At 39.2% G+C, this 25,011-nt stretch overlaps 1 protein-coding gene across 2 annotated transcripts in view; it reads left to right on the top strand.

The window, feature by feature from the left end:
* Positions 1 to 25,011, top strand: part of HELZ (helicase with zinc finger) — a 140,357-nt gene that overhangs the window by 36,092 nt on the left and 79,254 nt on the right. For both annotated transcript variants that reach the window (XM_026654401.1, XM_026654400.1), the window contains exons 11-13: positions 4,383 to 4,650; positions 13,667 to 14,000; positions 23,031 to 23,161. In XM_026654401.1, the coding sequence (XP_026510186.1) occupies positions 4,383 to 4,650; positions 13,667 to 14,000; positions 23,031 to 23,161 (733 nt within the window). The remainder of the gene's footprint in view (positions 1 to 4,382; positions 4,651 to 13,666; positions 14,001 to 23,030; positions 23,162 to 25,011) is intronic.

The following is a 25,011-nucleotide window of genomic DNA, read 5'->3' as shown; positions in this document are numbered from 1 at the left end:
GAACTAAATGTTGCCATGGTCGTGTTCTGTTTACTGCATTGGTCTGTTCCTGTCAGTTACAGGAAATCAGGACTTTCGGTTCTAAGCACCTCATTATCAGAAAGATGTCTACAAATTGGTAGGCATTCAAAGAAGAAGGGGAAAGATGAGCAGGAGTGATTGATTTATGGGGAAAGATTAAAAGAGCTAAATGTGTGTTGCTTGGCAACAAGCAAAGAAGGTAGAATGAGGCCTGGTAGTCATCTGTGTCTCTACGAAGATTGGAGAGATGAGAAGACTAACGGGCCTAAGAAGCATTTTTACTGTGTTGCAATGAGAATAACCAGGATTAATGAGATGAAACTAAGGGAAGGAAAATTGAGGTTGTGTCTGAGAAAAATAGATTTAATAGATTTTGGCAGAGTTTCCCAAGAGAGGTGGTTACAACTCTTTTGCTTGGGACATTTTAAAGCAACTGAGTGCTAGAGTCAGACCGACGTGAATAATGGCTGATATTCAGTTCTGCTTTGCTAGTATCCTTTCTCATTGTTTTTGAATAAATAAAACCAATTGGTTGCTGCTTCTTTTCTGACTAACTTTCCCTTTTGCTAAAGAATTTCCAGATTAGCACACGAAAGCCTTTCTTTCTTCACAGTTTTGAGTCATTTGTCACAGTTTCTAGTTAGTGTTTGTGTTTTGCTTAGGCTGTTCTGAAATGCTTGTGGTCCTGTTAATGCTTTTTTTTGCACAGACGTTCTCCAGATGCTGATTAGGTTCAGCTTCAAAACATGGTCTATGAAGAATTTTAATTTTTTTATGTGACAAAGAATTGTCCTTTGAGGCAAAGGAGATTCAACCCTCCCCCCCGCCCCCCGCTCAGAAACAGTTTGGAATAGTCCAAAGATCATTAGAAATATTTTGCTTGGCAATGAATGAGAACTTGATTTGTCAAGAAGACTTAAAATATTGAGAAGCCAAGAGCTGAGCACTGATTCTTGGTTTGGAAATGTGTGCAAATCCATTTATCCGAACAGGAGGTCAGGATTCAGAACTATTTAGCATAATCTCCTCCTAAAGGCGGTAGGAAAATACAACCAGTTGTACTCCTGTTAATTGTAAATCTTAGGAAATTGATGAGATCCAGACCAAAATTGTCAAAACTGCTTAGGAGGGGCAGAAATACGTTGACTGATTCTGACTGAAATAGAGTATGACTGTCTGGGAGATTACCAGAATACTTGTCAATGAAGAGTATTTTCTCTCTTCAAGAAGATTGTTTCTCTAGTCTGTCTATTGCAGTCATCAGGGAATCCCAGGAAAAGCTCAGCTCACAAAGATTTGAAGGAACATTGATTTAATTTTTGGCGGAGGTCATAATTCTGCAGGCTATTGTTATTAATTTCTTACTACCCTTCAGAGATGTATTGCAGACACTCTTTCCTATTTCTAGCATCTCCAGATCTATTCCTACATCTTTAAGTGATCCAGGAAATTCATATTTCCTTGTTTTTTAGTGATACAAGACTTTTAAGGCCTTTTTATTAGCAGTAATAATGATAGATGTCATTACTAAACACTAATACATACAGTATGTGCGTTGGCTAGAGTTGTTGCTTTTTGCTATTCCTATCCTTTGTTTACATAGAACAGATTTACATTTACCAGATCAGCAAAGAGAAAATGTAAATAGCAAATGCCATAGTTTATGAACTGTTCTTTCCAGGTTACCTGAATACTTTTAGCCCAAAGCAGGAAGTTGTAGTGTCCACAATACACTAGAATTCCACATAGGGTATGTTTCAGAATGCATGAGATTCTGTGTTTAAGAGCAAGGCTGTGGTCTTTTCAGGAACTATTATGTGATCTCCATGTAAGAGGGCAGCTAACCAGAGCTGACAGGTTTCCAAAGTCAGTAAACTTGCAGAGACCTGGCGTCCTTGCAGTGTAGAGCTGTTTAAGACCAAGAGAGCCAAGCCATAATTTATTTGCAAAGGCAAAAGTATTAATCTTCAGACGAGTCAGTGTCCTTGTCAGCTTAAACTACCAGGATTTCTCAGTGCTGACTACTAAAAATAGATCAAGGGCAGGGGCAATATAAATGGCACTCTGGTGCAAAATGGAAAGATGAAGCAGCATAGTGTAATGCCTGCCGAGTTCACTACAGCACCTCTTTTTGAGATGTCACAGCTCTGTATGCAGAGAGATAGCAAAGGAAATCTCCAATCAGTCAGATTATTATTAATATTTATCTAATGCCCAAAGGTGCGCTAGGTTCTTTACAACCAAACATAAATACAAAGTCTTTCCCTTAAGAGCTAACAATCAAGGTAGACAACATATGGGAGGGATAAGGATTGCAACTGAAAGCAAGTGATGGAATAGTGGTTAGGAATATATCTTGTTCCATGTGGGTGTTTTGCATTTATATTTCCTTGAGCAGTGGAGTGTTGGGTTATAGTATGTAGAGGTCTGACGGAAGAAGTAACATCGAGCAAACAACCCTGAAAGAGGCCTTCACCTTTTGTTGCCGAGTGCCTACACTACCAGTACAAATCCTTATATGACAGATAGATCTAGGCAGTGACTTGGGAAGGTCAATAATAACTTTTAAGGATATTGGAGCTATGACATCATGAAAGACAAGCATCCTCCTTTTTAAATAGCATTAAGAAGAGACATTTAAGTTGAGCAGCGTCTGTCACTTTTCTTGGGGAGCTCTCTCTTTCATGGAAGAAGTTACAAGTAATCAAGAGAAGATTAGTTTTTCATGCAGTGAAAATGTTCTTAGTATTGGAAATGCACAAGATTCTTCTTAAGAAAGCAACCCTGTATGCATGTATTCCATGTTAACACTCAGAAAATAGTTATGTCAGACCAACAGTTACAGGAAGTGTCTGTAGCATGCAATATCAAATGGCCAATTTCCTAGCAAACAAGGACAGTGTCCTGGCAGTCTGACTGAACTGTTACACTCTTAATATATGATCAATACAGGAAAATGTCATGGTGGATAATTCCTAATTCTGAAATCACCAAACATGGGCCTTTTTCTCCTGTTGCACATCATTAGCACCTAACATCATTCAGTTTAGAGGAAGAAGAGAATTATTTATATCTTCTTTCTAATCTCTATTAGATGAACTTTCAAAAATATTAGAGTAGTTTACTAAGTGAGACAGACCTGTTTCCTGTGGCTGAAGAGTGATGTTAATCTGAGATTCCTGTTGCTAAACTGGCCTCATATTATCACTCAGACGTCACATTTTTCATCTCTTTAGGATACAGAATGATGAAGATAAAATGAAATACTTTATTTGAGGTTAGAGGGTCTCTCAGTCTTTCACAGGCACTGCTCAGGTATCTGGGCACCCATTTTAAGCCCGACTCAAAGATGATACATTAAAACGTAGCTATTGCTTCACCATGAATGCTAAACCATTGCAGCTTTTAGCTTAACTATAGTTCTGTTACATGAAACCCCTACTTAGTCCTCCAGATAGCAGTTGCCATGTGTTGAATTTTTGCCTCGTTAATGTCTATTGCAGGGTTCTATGAAAAATTCTTGACTTCATGTTTATGATTTGGGCTACAATATAGAGACATATCAGAGCTAACTAAGGATAGACTGAAACATTAATTTCCTTCCATTTATCAATGTGGGTCACACTTTCAAGTGATGCTTGTAGAATTAATTGTGTGTGTACGATGTGAATCTTTTCAAATGCTTAACCCTAATGTTATAATAACCTAGGACTTAGTTTTTAATATGGTAAAGGCCTTTCACGTACTGCAAGTTATGAGTTTCCCGATCACCTACCCTACTGGTTCCCCCACAGGTTCATGTATATTTTCTCTGTTTTTGGAGGGGAAAGGTGTTTGCTATTATAGCTAACCTTTGAAAAGGACATGCAGATACTATGGATGCTTCTGATTGCTCTTAGTTATAATAATAGAATCCTTCCATCACTTGTTTAATTTGTATGCTCTCTCTGTTTCTATCTGTAGAGTTGTTATATTTTGATATTCTCTTATTCTTGTGTGTGAGTTGGTTCTTGTGTCTGTTGTCAATCAACATCTGAAGTTGGAGTAGTTCTTCAACAGTAAAATTATGAAAACTGTCCTAGACAAAGGAGAATGGTATCTGCAGTTTGATTATTTTAAGATAGCTGAGTGACTTCAGTAATCCTGTGTTCTCCTTGAAGAACCAAACCATATTCTGTTAGTTAAAAATTAAGTTTAGCTTATAAATTCACGATTCTTCTGTTTTACATGAATAAGCTGTGGTGGGGAAAAATCTAACGTTTCCCACTTTGATCACATGTAAATGACATATATAAAGTGTGGAAAATTATCTTGGAGAATTTGAACTGAAGTCTTGTCCCTGTTTGTATCTCCACATGCAGATCTTGAATACCTGATGCATGCACGGCAACAGTTACTAACTACAGCTAAGCGTTGGGATTCTACTTCTAAGACTATTGTAGATTTTGAGCCTAATGAAACTACTGAATTGGAGAAGAGCCTTCTTATCAGATACCAAATTCCTCTATCTGCTGACCAGCTGTTTACACAGTCTGTCCTGGACAAATCATTGACCAAGACCAACTATCAGTCACGGTTGCATGACCTCCTTTATATTGAGGAAATAGCACAGTATAAGGAAGTCAGCAAGTAAGTAATACTTTTACAAAATTCTGTCTTAAATGACTGTTGCTGTCCTACTAAAAATGATTAGGATGTCACCCTTTCATTGTAATTGCACTTCTCTGACTGGTCTTGAAAGGGCTAACAGTTTAGCCATTAAACCTTCTTACATCTTAAGAGTGGATATGAGTCTTGAAATCTTACCTCTTCATAGAGGAGAATGGAAATATATACTGTAGAAATAAATGGCTGTGAAGATAAAGAGATGTCTTCATTAACCTTTGGTTAGGGTTAGACACACTAACCTCAAATGTACTGTATTTTCCTAGGGTCCTGAGGTTAGTTTTTCTTCTTCTTATAGCTCCCTAAATACAAAACAATGTTGAGGACAGCAGGGGCAATTTAGAATGTTTCTGTTCCCTTGCCAAAAAAGAGAGTCTGTTACAGTTCAGTTATCTGTGACAGCCTCAAATAAAAGGGGTTTCAGAAGAGAAAAATATTACCATTCTTCTCTATAGATGATTGCAGGTTTAAGAAAACTTTTGAATCCTCCTCATGTCATGGTGGGCCAGATCCTGATTTCTGTTGCACACGTGCACATCTAGAATAACTGCTTTGGAGAGCTGATGCTTTACCTACTATTTGCTAAACAGGCAGACTGAGTAATAGCTTTACAAGGGTAAGATTGGCACATAATGTAGACTCTATTTTTTTGTGTCAGAAATATTCTTTGTCGTTATATATGTGCTGTCCAGCACCATTAGACACATGAGACGGATGCACGTGGAAAAATAAAGTACATGTTCCAGGTTCATAGTCGTGCTATACTAGACCATTTTTCTATTTTGACATTTGTCATTAATGATCTCACCTTCACTTGTATGGTATGAAAATCTTTTAAGGTGACATACCCCTAGATCAAGAACTCTTATTGGCATCATTTCCCCCTTAACTTGATGTGGTGGCAAGTAAACTCTTGTATATACCAATACAAGAATGCCTTCTGAAGAGCACTGTGCCTCCGAACGTAGTCAGGAGTTTAATCGAATTATGCAGTGGTCATTTAAGAATATTAATAATATGTACTATTATTGAAGGAGACTTTTTTGAAGCAGGAAAACAGTATCTATTCATATTGCTTTCATATCTGGTAAAAGTGATAGTAAACTTGAACCAGTTCACTGAATATACCTAGTCATAGCTCTCCTCTCTTGGGGAGCTGGAATTTAACATACAAAGAATTTGCTTCTACATGATGTTGTTTTCGGCAAACTAACAGATTCCCTCTTGCTGACCTCCATCACACGTATTTTTATGGAGGTTTATCTTTCAAGGCTTTTAAACCAAGATCAGACTTAGAGAAAACAGTGATACAAACAACAAATAAATAATGTTTTTACTATGTTAATATTCATGTTGAAAATTACGTTGCCAACATCTCTTGGAAGACAAAAGAGCCGCTTGCATGTACAAACGATGGAATAACGCGTACATTCCAATACATGATGCTTCACTTTTGGATAATTTGGTACTGCAATAAATTATTGCTATTGCATGACTTTCTGTTAAGTGGATTAATAAACATAAGTTCTATACATGTTTTTTAAGTGTCTTCTGTTTGGTAGAATTGATGATAGAAATCTTCTTCTTTTGATTAAATTATGTTATAGTCAACCCATTTTAATACACTGGGTCAAACTTCTACATACCTGTGATCCCATGTGCCTTAGGTCACAACTGGTGATTGTTGTGGATCTTGCTAGCCTCTAGTAGATATTTGTACAGATCATAAAACAGCTGATTGTCAACAGGGTGTCTCAAGAGAGGTCCAGGACTGGAATAATTTGCAGTCCATGGTTACAGTGCATTGTTGGGTTAAGCAGTACTGCTGGTTCCTCACTTTCATCAGCCCCTAATTGATCCCATTTAGAAAGTGGCGGTGTACATGATTTGAAAATGATGCTATAGGCCTGAACATGCACAAGAAAATGCAGAGCAAAGGTTAAAACTTGAGGCCACTTTATGGCTTCATATGCAGCAAGTAACACCACACCTGCTGTATCGAGACCCCTGCAATACTTAGATACAACTTGGTGAATTGATGACACAATAGAATCACCAGCTTCCTGGTGGTGCTTGCTTTAAATCAAATGTTGCCCTTAGGGGTAATTTTTCAGTAGTGACACCTCCAATCTTGAGCTCAGAATGCACCTGTTTGTGTGCACATGTGCATTTTTTCAGCTAAAAGGTGGATTATGCAGTGTGCTCTGCATAGGCCTATATGCAGAAGCCTTTTGGAAGCTGCAGCTGGTGTAGAATTGAGCCAGCTGATTATTACTAAGCAGAGTTTCCCTCTTGGAGCACATAATCCATACTCCAAAATCTGCACTGGCTGCCAGTTGATTTCCAGGTCAAATCCATAGTGTTGGTTTTGATCTATGACACCCTAAATGGTTTGTTTCTGTCTGCCTGCGAGAGTGCCTCTCTCCTTGTGATCCTATAGGGGATGTGGTCATCTCCAGCACTTGAGCTAACAGCCCTCACTATAAGCAGGAGGGTGTTGGTTGCAGGCATTCTTGGTGAAGGATTCAGCACTCTGGTTCTTGTTCCTAGCCTTGATTTTTGAGCCTGGCTTATTTTTTAATTTTTTATTTGTTGTGACCTTTAAGGCACACTGCAAATTGCAATGCTTTTCCCAGACTTTCCATGGAGGGCCAGAGGACAAGTGCTGTGAAAGGTGTCACGTGGAAGAGGTTGCAATGGCATTGGGAAAGCATCTTTAATTGACTGTCGCAAGGGAGTCTCTAGTGGGGTTGGGAAGGTCTTGGTGAGCTTTATGTGTAAGTTGTGTTTATTGCAGTGTTGATGAAAAATTTTATTTTAGATAATTACTTAACGTGCTTAGAGTAGGAAACAGGGGCAATAAAGGTTAGAATAAATAAGCCAACACTCTGATTTCCATATGCAAATGTGGGCTTTGTGTGAACAAGCAAGTGTGCAGGCCAAGCTCTAATAGGATCTGGTGGAAATTTGGGCCCTTCCTGTAATCCTTTTGAGGATTTAAACTTCATCATCTTTCTCACTCTGACATGAAAAAAGAAAGCAGACTATAATAATAATATAATAATAATTAATAATACCTCAGTGCCGTAAAAAACATTCACTAATGAATCTGAGAGGTTAAATAATTGCGGCTCACACTATTTTGTATACATGCAGTACGTTTTTTGCTATCCAAATTGTAGACCAGGTATTCACTGAAGTTTGCGGAAGCCTCACATATTGGCTTCTATGGACCGTCAATGTATTTTTGCTGAATTGGGCCCTGAGTTCATGAGCCGTTACTGCATATTACACTGTGCCACTAAGTAGTAAAATGCTGCTGTGCATGCCCTCTGTGGAACTTACACACATGAATGTTAAACGCCATATTGAATCTTTTAAACCACTGGCACACAGAGACATATTATCTATGGGCTATTTGGTCTTTTGGGGGCCTATAGTCTGCATTGGCAGTGGTTGGGCTATGATCTGGTAAGTCCTAAACTTTTGTGATGTAAATATAGACAATAACCTTTTCCCTAGCTAATTAGAAATAGAAGCATAATTATGTTGAAATTTTATAACATTGCTAAGAAGGTTGGAATATTGGGCAGATTTGCTGTTAGGATTTGCTGAGATTTTGGCTGATAGATTTTCCCTGTTCGTTTTTACTCTGTTTGTCTCCAGCTTCAGGCTGCCCAGAAAAATCTGAGAGAAAGAAGTAAATCAAACACTACAAAAGTTTTGAGGTGGCATGATGACTAAGACAGCTGAAGTTTCAAATGAAACTCCAACTTAGTTTTTCTCACCACCTGAGAGTTCATCTCTCAGTGAAGAATAAGTATTTCTAAAATTACACAAAGCTTGAATTTACAGTATAAGAACTCTCAAAAATTAATTATGGCTTTTGTGGTAAAGTGTTTATGCGAGAGCACACTAAAAAGTGTTAATTGGACTTGCATTTCTGATTAGCTGAACATCAGATCTTTAAGTGTTAGCGTGAAAGCATCCATTGTGTAATCCAGAAAAATGATGTCAAATATGAGCGAAACCTCGAAAATATATATATATAGATATATATATTTTATTTTTTTTGGTAAGTTGTTTGGGAGACTGAGTTTATTTCCTCTTAGAAAAGCACCATGATGTACTATTTGAAAGAGCCTACAGTAATGGGGGGAGGGATAGCTCAGTGGTTTGAGCATTGGCCTGCTAAACCCAGGGTTGTGAGTTCAATCCTTGAGGGGGGCCATTGAGGGAACTGGGGTAAAAATCTGTCTGGGGATTGGTCCTGCTTTGAGCAGGGGGTTGGACTAGATGATCTCCTGAGGTCCCTTCTAACCCTGATATTCTATGATTCTAAAGCAAATGGTAGTTATGAACATTACAGTGGCATAGTAATTAATACACTAGGATAGGGAGCATTGGACTGGGAGTCAAGAAACCTGGGTTGTGTTGCTGCTTTCACCCTTGATTTGGAGTGTTACATTGGGCAGATGGCTAAGGCTTGCTCTTTCAAATGTGGCCTTTAATTTTGGGTGCTCCATTCTTGTGTGCCTAACTTTAGACACCTATGACCTAATTTTCAGAAGTGCTGACTGTCCAGGTCAACTGTTGAAGTCAGGAACTTCAGTTCATCCCCTCTGAAAATCAGGCCCTTGGTATTTAAAGTTGAACACCCAAAATTAGAGGTCACTTAAAAAAATGTGACAGTTAACCTCCTTGTGCCTCAGTTTCACAATCTGTAAAATACTTCCTGACTTTACAGGGATGTTCAGAGGCTTAATTCATCCATTTATAGAAACAAACTTTTGAAAGGAAAGCGCAATGCAAGTCCAAAGTGATCTTTTTAATTGGTCTGATTCAGATCTTTTGCTTGGGGAGTGAGGTTCATCTAGTTCAGTGGTTCCCAAACTTTAACAACCTGTGAACCCCTTTCACCAAAATGTCAAGTCTCACGAACCCCCTCCTAAAAATGAATATTTCCAGGGATTTTCTTCTTTACCTGAGAATAAATTATAAAAGCAGTGATCTTGCAAATATAAAATTTGTTTTTATTACATGCTTATTACACACTATTTATTATTAATTATTTATCATTACAGTATTTTTATTACATTATGAAAATGGCAACACTCTTCCAAGATCTCACTTTCGTAGCTTGTATCACGTTGAATAAGCTTGTTATAAGACAAGGCTCCTATGTTTCATCAAGAAGTATCAGATGTGAAACAGCTGAAGGTATCTAAGAAGCCAACTCAGAGTTCCTCTTATACAAGCATTCAGGTCTTGAGCAGTTAGGGTGACCAGACGTCCCGATAAAATCGGGACCGTCCCGATTTTGAGCTGTTTGTCCCAGAGATCGGTCGGAATGCAATTTTTGTCCCGATATTTTGCGCCGGCTTTTTTTTTTGTTTGTTTGCCCCCCACCCCGGTGTCCCAATATTTTCTTCATCTCATCTGGTCACCCTATGAGCAGTTCAAGCAAACAACACACGTTACAACAAAGCTTAAACTTGTTCTTCATAATAATTTTAAAAACAATACTAGCTGCCTATTTAATTTTAAAAACAGCAAAAAATATCCACTTCCCTTTCCATTTCTTCTAAGGAGTCTTGAAGTTGAAATCTCCTCAGTGTGATAGATGTGCTTGCTCTGATCTGTTTAGCTCTTGGAAGTCCAGGGGCTCTGGGCTCCTGGTCCCGTGCTGCCCGGGGTCCCTAAGGCAGCTCTGTCCGCCATTAGGGAATTTTTTCCCGAGAACCCCCTGTAACATTTTGTGAACCCCCAGGGGTTCACGAACCCCAGTTTGGGAACCACTGATCTAGTTAAATCTTATTAAGCATGAACATGGAGTGTGCTCATGTTCAATCTAAGAAGGAAAGGGGGAGTGAATGAAGGAAGTGTAGTGCTTGAGTACTAGAGGATTTGGTAGTTGAATAGCTCACCAGAGGGTGTCTCCCTAGTCAATGGAAATAATTTAATAATCTGGAGAAGAAGGTTCTAATCAGTAGACTAGAACCAATGGAGCCACTTAAGATGATGCTGTAAAGAGTGGCATGTCTCAGAATAGCAGTAATATAGTTATTCAGCCAATATATGTGTAATAACATGGACTGTTTTAAATTGATTCAAGTTAGCGAAAGCTGTGATTAAATAAAAACATTATACTGCCACCTGATATCTGACTGATAATAATGAGATTTTAAACGTTCCTGAGGTTTATATACATTTAACACAATATTGCATCAGTCATCTGAATGGAATTAGCATCTGTAACTGACTAATAGAGAATTCAGAATTATATATTATAAGTTGACAAGGAAAAAGTCTTGCATGCTTTTTCCTAAATGTTTTTAGAAAGTGGAAGGAATTTATTTTAATTTCAGTCATGGTCTGCTGAATTCATGCTTTGAGGTAAACTAAATGATCACTTTTCCTGCAAATTCCCTAGTAGCTATTACAATTATCTTAAGTATACTGATGATGAAGAAAGTAAATTTGTGTCCCTGTCAAGCCAAAAATCATCTTAGTTCATTGCATTGCTTATTTGCCAGGGATGTTTGTGTGTCTTAGTATACCTGTTATACAGAGAATGAAATACCACCACAAGGAGACAGACTTGCAGTTTTCATTTAAGCAAAAAGATTTATCAGATGTGAACAAAAATCTTTCATGGGTTTAATAGGCATTTACCATGCACAGAAGAGAACTGAAACTGGTTTGATTTTGGTACTAGTTTGGGACTGTGATACGTTGTAGTAAAGATTTTCTTTTACAATGGATTAAATAGTATTACATATGCACTTTTAATAGTTTACCAGGAATGGTTGGAAGGAAGCTGAACGGATTGAACAAGTCAGCATAAATGTGGAAAGCATCATATGGAGACAACACACAACAATAGAAAGTTGTCCATTTCACATGATAAAAAGATCACCGCTCATTTTAGTGGAAAGCAATGTATTCTGCATCCCTTCTACTTTCATTGATGTATTCCCCTGTAACTCATTACAAAATATTAGGTTAAACTTGCTGACATTGAGACAGATGTATGTGTATGTGTAATACACTTCCATGGGAATGGCTGAAGCTCTGTTACTTGGCACATTTAGGAACCAGGATGAAGAAAGAACGATAAAATGTATTGGATTATTGTCCTTTAGAAAAGAGAAGGACAAGACAGGCTAATAGGTCATTTTTATCTTTAATGTATATGATTTTTTTAAGAAGTGTAAATACAAAGAGTGGAAAGAAGTACTTGTGGCACCTTAGAGACTAACAGATTTATCAGAGCATGCATTTGTTAGTCTCTAAGGTGCCACAAGTACTCCTGTTCTTTTTGCGGATACAGACTAACACGGCTGCTACTCTGAAACCTACAAAGAGTGGATTTGCTACTTCTACTGTGAATGCGGTGTGGGGTAGTCATGGCTAAATGTTAGAGCAGAAAGAACTCACTGCCAGTGGGAGCTTTGTGCACGGATGCCCTATGTGATTAGGCATGTGATATGTTAGATATTAATCCTTCATTTACAATAGATCCATTCTCATTATTTATTGGTCTTTGCTTCTAATTTCATAAAGTTTTAAAAGAATCTGTTAAACTATGAGGGTATAATAGCCCGTTGCTCCTCTCAAGATGGCAGCCTGCCTTCTCTGATCTGCACCTAGAACAGGGTGTACAGAACGAATAGGAACTGTATTCTGTTCTGGACCTGTGTATATGTCCTTAAAGAATACGATGTAGTCAATTCATGAATATATCGTAAGCTTACAAGATATTAAAATAACTTTTCATTGCTGCGAGAAAAATGCTGCAGACGTTACTCATGTAAAACTCTCATTGACTTCGGGCAGAGTTTTCCCTGAGTAAAAATTGCAGGATTTGGTTCTATGTAGAGCGTCTTTTTAAAACCTTCAGCCATGTTACTGCTTGTAACCACCCTTTGATTTTAGTTACATTCCATTCAGAAGCAAAATAGACACTGTTTCCCTCAGATGTTTTTGTACTGTTCAGTTACTTCGTTTGTTTACAATTGCATTCCTTCCTTTTATTATATATCGTTTTCCTTCACTAAGGTAATGTATAATTACACTTTTTTATATCTTTACTAAGTTATTTAATATAGATATAATTTGAGTTTTGTAATGAATAAATTTGTTTTGTAATGAATAAATTTGACAATGGCAAAGAATATATCAATTGTGTTATCCTTTATAGAATTTCTGTACCTCATTGTCACTTTGCTTGTAGTGGGGTTTTAGAATCATGGACCAGATTTACTTGCCAAAAGAAGAAACTCTGAGGATCTCTTTTTCATTCTGAATAAACTGAGTATTTGTTACCCTTAAAGTACATGTTGCCCTTAAATAACATTTAAAAGGCTGCCATACCTGCCATTACAGACCGAGCAGCTGCTTGCAGGGGAAGTTTTCTCTTATCAACAGAATTTGTAGCTGCCTTCTCTGAATGGAGGCACAACGTTCGTGAATGTTCTACAGTACTGTGCTTAAACTTCCCTTTCTCAAGTCCAGATTCTGCCCCCCTTATTCACAATGAAAAGTTACTTACACAGTCCCATTGAGCTGCTGTGAAAGAAGGTATTACTCAGTGTAAGGGTATGTCTTCACTACCCACCGGATCGGCTGGTAGTAATCGATCCCCGAACGCGCTCCCTGTCGACTCCGGAACTCCACCAGAGCGAGAGGCGGTAGTGGAGTCGACGGGGGAGCTGTGGCCATCGATCCCGCGCCATGAGGACGCGAGGTAAATCGATCTAAGGTACGTCGACTTCAGCTATGCTATTCAAGTAGCTGAAGTTGCATATCTTAGATCGATCCTTCCCCCCTAGTGTAGACCAGCCCAAAGGGAGGTAGGGTTGGATCTTGAATGTGTGGTGTCTCTGAACTTGGAGGCATTTTTTATTTGATTAACATTGTCTCCTGATTTCTAAAATCAAATCCTTTTTCTGAACTAACTTTATACTTTCTGATTTAGGTTCAACATAAAAGTGCAATTGCAGATTGTAGCAAGCTTCATGCTCACTGGTGTATCCGGAGGTGCAAAGTATGCCCAAAACGGACAACTTTTTGGCCGCTTTAAGCTCACTGAAACGCTTTCTGAAGACACTTTGGCTGGACGGCTGGTGATGACCAAAGTCAATGCTGTTTATTTATTGCCAGTCACTAAAGAGAAGTCAGTACAGACCCAAGGAACCAAAGAGAAGGTTTATGAAGCAGCTATTGAAGAGAAAACAAAGGATTATATCTTCTTGAGGGTATCCAGGGAATGCTGTGAAGAACTTAATCTTCGAGCAGATTGTGAAATGCAGGTATGTTTGAATGGAAGATTCTTGCTGTAGGAGGAATTTGTGCTACTTTTTTCCCTCCTAAAGTAATTACATGCCAAAGGACTAGAAAGATATTAATAGGAATTTTTTATTCCTTGTTATATGCAGAAAATCTAGCAAGGAGAAGAATTTCATATTAAAATTTTATGTTTAAATTTGATTTTTATACGTAATAGAATTAATATTTTAAAACTGTTAGAGTAAAAATATATTTTAATGAGACTCATTTCTGATATAAAACTTATTCTGATATGTTTAAGCATCCTGTGCAAATCTTAGCTTGTGTTCTCAAGGATACAGCTTGAGAGCTAATAATACAGATTTTTGAACTCCAGTTCAAACACTAAGCCATTTTTGTGCCGGAGTATGGACTTATTTGTTCTGAAGAGCCTCTAGCTTCATCTTTATTTTTATGGGTTTGTGTTTGTGGTGGGGCATAGGTGTTCTTTCCACTTTTGACACCTACCTGCGATATTTCTCTATTCCTGTTTTCTTGATCTCTCTGCTGCCTTTTGCCTGACTGATTACTCTCCCTTTCTCTGCAGTCTCTCTTAGTGGCCCCCTGGGCTTTGTATTTTCTGGTTTTTGAGTATGTGTCAGTGTGGATCCCTCTGTAGATGCACATGTGACTCTTGGATTTTGTTTTTACTAGCAGTGTCTGTTGGGGCCGTGCATGTGCCCTTTGCCTCTTTGTGTTAGGGCATAAAGGGTGTGACCCTACTTCAGTTCCCCCTTACTGCCTGGAGCAGTGAGGTAGAACCCAGCAGGTGCAACCTACTGCTCTCTTCAGAGACCCGTAACTGGTCTTTTTCAGCCTATTTGGCTATCTTATCTTCACTATTTATCATAAAGCATGTTCCTTTAAAAAAAAAAAAAATTGTGGACAATTTGATCAATGACTCCCAGGTACAGCGGGGCAAGGTGAGGCAAGGCACTTCATGCCAACTGCTAACTTTATAGTGCAGTCCAACCCCTCTGTGAAGGATTGCAGGCCTTGAACCTGGGCCCTTGGGTCCCCAGGCAGCGATCAGACCGTGGCTGCCACCCAGCAGCTCTTCTGAACCAGTAGAGAAGGGGGCTAATGAAGCTCTAGCTCACAAAGAGCCCCGCCCATGAAGAGGCACAGGAAGTTGTCTGACTATCTAGGTGAATCCCTGGCTGCCTGCTGGTATGGTCCCTGCCTACTTGGAGGCCTGGTTTCTTCCTCCCAGCCTGATCCTGGTTCTTGCTCTCCTCATCCCAGACCCCTGTTTATTTCTGGTACCTGTTTTTCTGCCTTGCTCCAGGTTCCTGCTCCTATACCCTACCCATGATGATGGCTTTGGCCCATGATAAATAGCAGGGAAACCTTTGCTGGAAGAATATATTCATCTAAATAAAAGAGGTTCTTGATATGGGCTGCCCAGCATGGTGTGGACTCAGTCCAGGCCTTGATACATCGGAACCTCAGCTACTTATTACACTTAAAACAGACCAGCCTCTTGTTCAGCTCTATTAAGGTTTAGTTTGCATTCTCAGCTTGTCATCAATCTGTACAATCATGCTTAGTCTTTTCTCATCCCACGGTGTCAAAATTTCTCAGTGGGCTATTAACACACTTACTCACTGGGCAAAGAACCTACTCCTGCCTGGGTCCTCATTAGTTCTCCTGAGACTCATGGAGCCTCTCTGTGAGACTGCTCCCTGCACATCCTCACTCTGAAGACCATCTTCCTGGTATTGTGCTGCGTCATCCATTGGCTGGTGTTCCTTTACTGCTGAATATCAAGACACGCTCAACCAGACCTCAAGCAACATCCTCCTCCTGCTTCAGAAATGTGACAGTTTCCAAGATCTACAAAGCGATGACGCGGAGTAATCCACTGACCTTTGTCAAGCATTATGCATTGGGCTTGGATGCCAGATGTGGGAGAGCGGTACTCCAGTGACTATTAGACTGACGTAGCTGAAACTCCTCTTCCCAACATCCTGAGGAGATACTACTTGCCCCTTGTCTATAGCAGGTTCCACACTGACACATTTTCTAAGAAGAAAGAACGGTTACTTACCCTCCAGTAACTGTGTTCTTCAAGATGTTGCAACCAGTGTGAATTCCATGACCTGCCCTCCATCCAAGCTGCCATGGGCTTTGACTTGTGAGGGAACTGTTGGAGCTACTCTGCCCTTTATCCCCTTGTGTAGAAGCATGGGAAGGCACATGTGTGCGGCCCCAACAGACACTGATATTAAGGAAAACAAATCTGATCTTGTGTGCATGTGTGCACGTGTAGAAGGATCCACACTGACTACAATATCTCAAAGAATCGCTTCCTGACTGCCTGGCTGGGCCACATACAATCGCCGTAGAGGATGTCCTTTGGGATGCGCTCATCATTCATTTGGCACACATGCCCAAGCCAGCAGAGATATCTCTGTTTGAGGAATGTTTGCATGCTGGGTATGCTGGCCTGTTTGAGCACCTCAGTGTTGATGACTTTTTCCCTTCAGGAAATTGAAAAGATTTGATGAAGGCAACGCATATGAAAGCTGTTGAGCCTCTTTTCCTGATGAGAGTATAAGGTCCTTGTCTCACTGCCCTACAAAAGTGTGCTGATAACCTATGCACGATGCACACAGATCTTTGTGTGTTCTGTCAGTTTGTTGTTTTGCCATCCCTTTTGCTCAGTCTAGACATTGTTGTGGCGGCTTTTCCAATGCGGATGTTGAGTTTTGTTTCAAATGAAAGGTTGACTGTGATAGTGGACCCCAAGTACGTGAACATGTTCACCACTTCAAGTTCACAGTTGTTGATCTTGATGGAGGGTGCTTCCTCAACTCCTTGGCACATTATGTCAGTCTTTTTTAGGCTGGCTTGGCAGGCTTTGGAGAAACTGTCCATTAGGTGAAGAAATTATTCAGTTGAATAACAGAAACTAAAATGAAAATACAGACAGATATCTGTGTAAGGAGACTATTATTTTCCCTAGCCCAGATGTCTTTGATAGAGGAATCCCGTCACAAAGTTAAGATTTACAGCTCCATTGCCAGGGCAAACAATATTGGAGATAGGGTCAGTACTTCGTTTATTTTGCAATCAGCATGAAATGGACCGAAATAGAAGTCTTGACCTTAAATAGTGTTGTGGGGTTTATGGACAAGATAGTTCAGGTAATGTAAATACATCCTGCTCTAGAACATGGAAGAATAAACTCTACTTGACAAAAATCAAATAGTCCCCCCTCCCTGTGTCTCCCTGGTAGAGATCAGGGGATTGACCTGCTACCTAACAGAAATAATCCCAAATTAAGGCCACCGAAATTGATTGAAATAAATCCATTTTGGGGGAGCATGTCAACTTCCATTCAGTTTGTTTTGTGAAACATATTCAAGAATCCTAATGTCTTCATTTAACATGGATAATTAGTCTACAAGACTTGTATCGTGCTGAGTGCGCTTAGAGTTTGTTTTCTTAAAACAATAATTAAAGCCACTAACTGACTCTATCTATAAACTCCACTGGAATACAAAATGAGTTCGGGCTTTTAGTAACTTTGATTTTTTTTCTTTTAAAACTGCTTATGAAACTCAGCTAGGGTGAGCTGTTCAGATCTGTCATTTTAGGATTCCAATATCCTAGAATGAGAATTGGGTCCTACAGTTATTCATAAAGAAGTGTAATGCTTTGTAAATCTGTTAGAGAACCAATGGTCAAATCCTAACGCTTTTTATATAGTTTTTAATTAGTCCTGATTTCAGTGAGAGTTCTTCAGTGCAAGGACCGATTGACAACTGAGTGAAAAATTAATAGGGAACTCAGGATCTGAGCCCATATACTTTGGATACACACTGGATTCACTGAAGTCAATAGGAGTTTTGCCATTTACTTCAATGGAGCCAGGATTTCATGTTTCATTTTAAATGTTGGCCAAATCTGTCTTATTGCTATGGTTTTTGGATAAAGTATATAGTTTGGTTCCTATCTCTTCCAGTAATCCATGTAAAAAAAACCTCCCTGACCATGCATTTTTCCTGGTGCCCTGCTTCTCGGGTAATGGAGGCTTTTTAATATGTTTGCAGTTCTGATTTTATCAAGTGCATCCTTTACAGAGGTGCAATGGAAATAACTGTTGTCCAGGGTGAACTGCTTTTTTTTTCTTGATCTCTGCTCCTTTTGGTGCCCAGCCATCTGTAGGCTACGCCAGGACAATTTTCTTTAGTGGCCCACACCGTCCTGTGTCATTTTCTGTTAACTGGCAGTGGAACTATAATTCTGTTCCCACTTTTCTCTTGTTGTGGAATGAAGAAAGATAATGCAGGTAATATGCCACTCCTTCCTAGATAGCATATCTAACAGAATGAGTTAATCCGAATTAGATGAAAAACCTCTACATTTATTGTAAGGTATAATGGCGAAGTACATACAGCTAGTAAGAGATGTTTAACACTAACTCAGATTCCTAGAAAGGGCTGTTATAGGGACATTGCCAACATGAAATCACATGTCTGTCTGAAAATTGTGTAGGTACTACAGCTAAGTGGACACGTAAGATGGCTATAACTGAAAGAAGTAGTAAAAAAAGACTCTTCCTGTTTGTTTACTCTGTGTATTTGACAGCACTGCGTATGGTCAGCTTAGCTGTTTTTCCATTAAAAGCCCCAGTCTTGCATTGGCAGAACCTTGTTCCTGAGTAACCCCAATTGCAAGGTTGGGGCCATGGTCGTTTGTTAGGAAGACTCTTCTAACCATCCACAGGGGAGAAGAAAAACTCCTGTGATATTTTTATTAAAAGATAAAAAAGGAAAAAATTCAGGACAAATTGTTTGAAGGGGACTCCATTGAAACATGAATTTTTAAAAATTAGTCAGTTGTTAAAATTTAACTTGACATTGCCTCTTTAATATTACAGAAACTTTTTAGAGACCAATGAATTGTAGCCTCTCTCCACGCATTGCTGACAGCCCTCATACTCTTTAGAGATCATGAAGGAAGTGGTATTGAATAGTGGTTAGAGCAGAGGCCTGGGAGCCAGGAATCTTAGTCTTTTTCTTCCTCTGCCACTGACTCACTGTGTAGTGTCGGTGAGGACACTTAAGATGGGAATTTGAAAGGAGTTTATTGGAGCTAGGCACCAATGCCCCATCTGCCCATATGGAATCTGTGCTTCGGGTTTAAGAATGCTACCATGAAGGATAAGGTTATGCCCACTCTGTGTGAAGGTGAGGAGAAAGGAGAACGACAGGCAGTACTGAACCTCATGGCGTGGGGGCTAGGACTTTGGCTGCTGGTGCTAAGTAGGATGTGGGGAGAGATGTACATCTTGGAGGGCTGTGGGAACCTGAGTTGGAGAACCACTGATGATGGGAAGAAGATGTTGATTGAGATGAGGATTTTGGAAGACTGGGTCTGATGGATGCTGGTAATGGTTTGGAGGAAGAGCAGTGAAAAGGCTCTGGGGCTCAGAGGGGTGCTGGTACGGTGAAGATGGGACAGAGTTGGAGGAGCAGGGCCGGTGGAGCACTAACTTACTCTAAGGTTTCCCTGCTGAGATATGTGGTTGTTGCACTGCAGCGTGCTGCTTGGAGGCACATTGTGCTTAAGCATTCCACATTCATAGAATATCAGGGTTGGAAGGGACCTCAGGAGGGTCATCTAGTCCAACCCACTGCTCAGAGCAGGACCAATCCCCAGACAGATTTTTGCCCCAGATCCCTAAATGGCCCCCTCAAGGATTGAACTCACAACCCTGGCTTTAGTAGGCCAATGCTCAAACCACTGAGCTATCCCTCCCCCCAAAGTTCTTACTTAAGCCTTACTTAGGCCTTCCCGCTCTTTCCTCTTCTCACACTGATGAAAAAACTAGCAGAGCAGGCTTTGCGCTTCTGTGTGCTGAGCAAGAGCAGCATGCCACCCGTCTAGGGGAGAAACGCGTTTTCCTCTCCCCACAGTGCTAGCATCATAGCATGGCACGCTTCCATGCCTCTGTCACAGCCATGTGGTGTTCAAAGGGGAAGTCTATACACTGATAACTAGAGGGGGAATGATCTGACACATTATGATGCAAGATCACTGAGAAGGAAAGAACATGTCAAGGCAGAAGCATGAATTGTGCACCAAAAGTATATGTGTCCTTTTCATTGTGTGTCTAGCCCCTAGCACGGTGGGGCCTCTAGATGAGTTTCAATACAAATATTAAGTAACCCCCTAGTTTAATCATACCAAGTTCCTCCGTGCCTGTCTAGAGCATAGTTCCTGTACACCTGGTTATGAGATTTATCCAGTGACTGGTTCAGAAATTAACGTAAACATCCCCCAGAATAATACAACATCCAAATATATTTTATTACTATTTGTAAAATGTATGTTAAAATTAAAAGTATATTAAATGTATATTTGTAAAAGTAAAATGTATATAATATATAGCATTTGGTAGGCTCACATCTTAAACTAGCTAGGGCTATGGAAAAAGAGATTACTTATTCAAGTAATTTTTTAAAATCATGTTTTTATTTTTGTTTTTTTTTAGATGTTGCGTTTGCCTTGCGAAGTGAACTCCATAGTGAATGCTATGTAGCTTTAATATCACCTTTATCTCTTTTGGATGGTTGGCTTTAGATTTTTGCATACAAGTAAACAAGGGGGATGAATATTAAGTCTTTATATTGATTTTTAAGAGGTTTCCAACTTTTGGGCCAAATTCAGCCCTAGTATAAGCAGGCACTGCTCTATTGCCTTTAGTAGACTTACACCACTTAAACCAGGGCTGGATTTGGCTTTTTTAGTAAATATTGGTATTGTTCATATTACTGTTCACATATTGCCCTACAAGAGCGTAGTGCTTAAAACAGATTCAACAGATTCCAGCCCCAATGAGCTTTCATTGTTAAGAGCCTAAGCTTGCATGCCCTAAATTGGAGTAATTGAAACGTTGACAGTTGAGTTTGCAAGATTGGGCCCTAAATTATGAAGTGATTTCACAAGCAATTACTAACTCTGGGATATAGCAGCTAATGAAGGATGAGGGTTACAGCAATAAGGTCACACTGTACTGTTAGTTGCTGATGCCTGCATTAGAGAAGTTCTGAGGTTTGGTTTTGACTAGGTTTTTATTCCACATGAGATAGCATGTTATTAATTCAGAGGAATGATCGACCATTTTTTTTTTTTAGTGCTCAAATTGCTGTTTTGATTGTCACAAAGGATTTTTAATGTAACAATTAGGAGGGTTTTTTACTTAGTATAGATTCCATGTTATCTTAATTGGTGAACACGGCGTTATCGTCTCAATTTCTGGTACTTCTTTACATTTAGAATTTTCAGTTTGGTCTTTTGAGAAACTTCCAGCAAAGACAGATTTTTAAAAATTCCATCTGATTGATTGATGCCAGTTGAACTTTCTGGCTGTTAACCAGGTGTAACAATATTTACCATTTGATATCAGAGAGATTAAGCAGTAGGGTGGTCAAATATTATTGAGTTGTTAGAGTAGGGGTTGAGAGTTATAATAGATCTGGGACCAAATTTTCTAATGTAATTGCATGGGTATAAATTTAGAGTGACTCCATTGACCTCCGTGGAATTTCTCCAGATTTACACTGGGGTACCTTAGCTCGGAGTTTGACCCCTAATTTCTGTTTTCAGCTCTGCTGCAGACTTGATGTGCTGTCTTGAGCAAGTCATCACTCAGTCTCTCCATTTTCCCATCTATAAAATGGGGAAGGTAGTACTTAACACACTTTTGTAAAGTTCTTTCAGATCCTTGAGTGAAGGTTGCCATAGAAGTACAAGTGTTATTAGTGCATGTTCCAGTCAGTATGTTTCTTGAGGAGTGCCCTTCTGTATAGGTTGAAATATGTTGACCATCAGTGTTGTCATGTTGGCCAACACAAACACATCTTGTAGTAAACCCCCATGAATGCTCTTATTGTCTAATCACTAAATGCTAACTGAAGTTGTGCTACAGTGATTACATGACTATTTGCTTGTTACTATACTATGAAAAGCTGTGCTTCCACATTGGGTAACAATTGCAGCAACTATGGATTTATTTGTTCTCTTCTGTCAGTGTGGTTTTGTGTCAAATTATTTCTATAGATTTCTGTTTTAATCAACATTTAATTCGTCTGTTCAGTACTTTCATCAGGACCATTTGTTTCTGGAGAGATTAATAAATGTAAAATTAAAGCTGTGTAGATTATAGTCTGAGTGGATCATTTTCATGAATTGTTTCTCCTTAAAAGCAGCTTTTATCCATTTCTGTAATTAAAATGTATCTCTTTATCTTTGCTTCTTTAGTAATGCAATTGTATAAATTCATTTTACCATTCATTGCTTAATTCTGGGTTGGATCACGGATGCCAACATGCTATGCTACCATTTCTGGCTTTGTACCAAGATTTTGTTGTCATCATTCTTTATTTATTAACATGAAAACACCAGTAATTGGAAAGAAAGAAAATGATTATATTAGTATGCAACTAATCTCAGAAATCCATCTTTGCAAAGATTGTGAGGTATCTTGGAAGTCTTTATAGTACAATGTAGTCAACAAATTTATACTTTGAGAATGATTGACTGGGTACAGAGAATATTTGGGTTTTGCCTCTCTTGGCCATATGTCATACAGGGCCATCTACTGACCCACGAAAATTTCTGACCAGGTCAAAGTTCCAGAGTAGGTTTCTGTAACCTGTCTTTCAGCTTCTATTTTCAAATACAGTTTAAAAATATTCTTCTAAGATAGTCCTTTCTAGTTCTGCAAGAGATGACTGAATTATTTCTAAAAGTACGATGAAATCCTTTCATAGTAGTCAAACGCACAAATTATACTACAAAGAAATCATATGTTTCTCTGCAATTGTTCAAAATGGGCTTAAGCAAGTTAACTTTATTGTAAATCTTTTGATCTGATGATGCTTGCTTGAGTTTTTCTGAAGTTCAGTATAATTTGTTGAAAGATAAAATTGAAGTAAAAAGAGTCCTCTTAATTAAATATTTTCTGGTACAACTATTCATTCATTCATTTTGTACTGTAGGTTGAACTTCAGTTTCAGTTAAATCGCTTACCCCTCTGTGAAATGCATTATGCCTTGGACAGGATCAAGGACAACAGTATTTTGTTTCCAGATGTCCGCATGACTCCCACCATACCCTGGAGCCCCAACAGGTACAAAAATACAAACACTTTCATATCAAAGATGGTATGTTAATGCTGTTTTGAATTCCTTATAACTGATGACTCAGATACACTTCCTGTTTAAGGGTACATCTTTGTTCTTCATTAATGTTAAAGGTGGTTCAGGGAAGGGAGTTGAACTGCTTTAAACAGAAAATGAAAACAGACTCTTGTAGGATTAGGACTGGTAGATGGCTTTTCCCTGTTCTCCCCAAAGTAGACCTGTACTGCAATTACATTGTAGCTTTAGAAGACTGAAGCATATTATTATTATTTCCTATTTGTTTAGCCCTATGCTGAAAGTGTGGATGGTGCTCTATAGAGAAATAAAAGTACAGGTTCCTGTCCCAGGGGGCTTACAGTATACTGGCCTAAACTTGCAAATTTGCACTTGCATGAGTAGTCCTATAAACTTGGTAATGGCATTACTTATGTGAGTTTTCAGGATCAGGCCCAAAGTTACCTGTGGCACTGCAGTGTCTGACCAACAAAGATGTGATCATAAGTATGGGAAGCACCAGCACCGCACTGCCAAACTGTTGTGAGATCTTCTGTGTCCTCATCTTGTTGGTTGCTTTTCTGAAATGTAAAATCTGTAGATTGTATTAATAGTTTTGAGGGAGCTAAATCTGGCACAAAGGCAGGAGTGGTAGAGTCAAGATCAGATGGGAATGATAACTGAAAGAAGTGACTCTTATGCAGGGACCTGATGGTGGCAAAGTGAAGCTTTGTGGCTCATAGACTTTAAGGCCGGAAGGGACCATCTTGATCTTCTAGTCTCATGATTACACATTGCAGGCCACAGAACCTTGCCCACCCACTCCTGTAGTAGACTTCAATAACTCTTACTGAGTTATTGAAGTCCTCAAATCATGATTTAAAGACTTGAAGGTACAGAGAATCCACCATTTACACTAGTTTAAACCTGCAAGTGACTTGTGCCCCATGCTGCAGAGGAAGGCAAAAAAACCCCAGGGACTCTGCCAATCTGACCCAGGGGAAAATTCCTTCCCAGCCCCAAATATGGCGGTCATTTGGACCCTGAGCATAGGACCAAAGGATTATGGTAGATATTCTAGGTGTAGGGGGAGAGGTGAAAAAAGTCATGAAGTTACTCTAGTAAGACTAAGACCTGGGAAGTGATGAGGCATGCCAATTGATGGTATTCAGCATGAACAGGAGAGGAGTTGTTCAGAACCTTGAAGGCAAGAATGAAGAGTGTGATTGTGATGGAGAGTAGATCAGAAGCTCGCCCTTGGATTCAAGGACGGGAACGACATGGCCAGAAGATGATGTTAGCTGCAGCCTGTTGGATAACTAGAGTGCAGTGATGTGAAGAATGGGGAAACCAGAGAAGACAATAGGTGGTTGTAGTAGTACAGGTGAGAGATGATTGGTGCAGGGACCGAGGCTTTAGTTGTAGAGATAGAAATAGATGGATTTTGGAGAGAGCCTGCTACAAAGGCTACTAAAGTCAAAGGAATCTTTCCACTGACTTCACTGAGCTTTGGATCAGGCCCATAAAGAACAGAAAGGATTTAGCAACAAGTCTTGATGTGGGAGAAGAGGAAAGAGAAAAGGCAGAAATGTAATTAAGATAAAATTTTCCATTTTCCATATTTTTTGTTAAGAATCTTTATGCTATCTGTAACAGAAACTAAACCACTGTTCTGCTCTTAAGTTAGTCTTTAGATTGCTAATATATGCACACGATTTGATTATGTTTAACAAATTTGCTATAAGTAAATATTGGAAACATTATTGATGTCAAGCAGCTGTCTGTCATCAAGCACTATGTAAATTAGTTCTACCAATAAAACAACATCTATGCAGCACAATGT

Source organism: Terrapene carolina, unplaced genomic scaffold (assembly GCF_002925995.2).
Source record: "Terrapene carolina triunguis isolate 2854851 unplaced genomic scaffold, T_m_triunguis-2.0 Scaffold192, whole genome shotgun sequence".
Classification (NCBI taxonomy): domain Eukaryota; kingdom Metazoa; phylum Chordata; order Testudines; family Emydidae; genus Terrapene; species Terrapene triunguis.
This window is presented reverse-complemented; position numbering and strand designations above follow the sequence as displayed.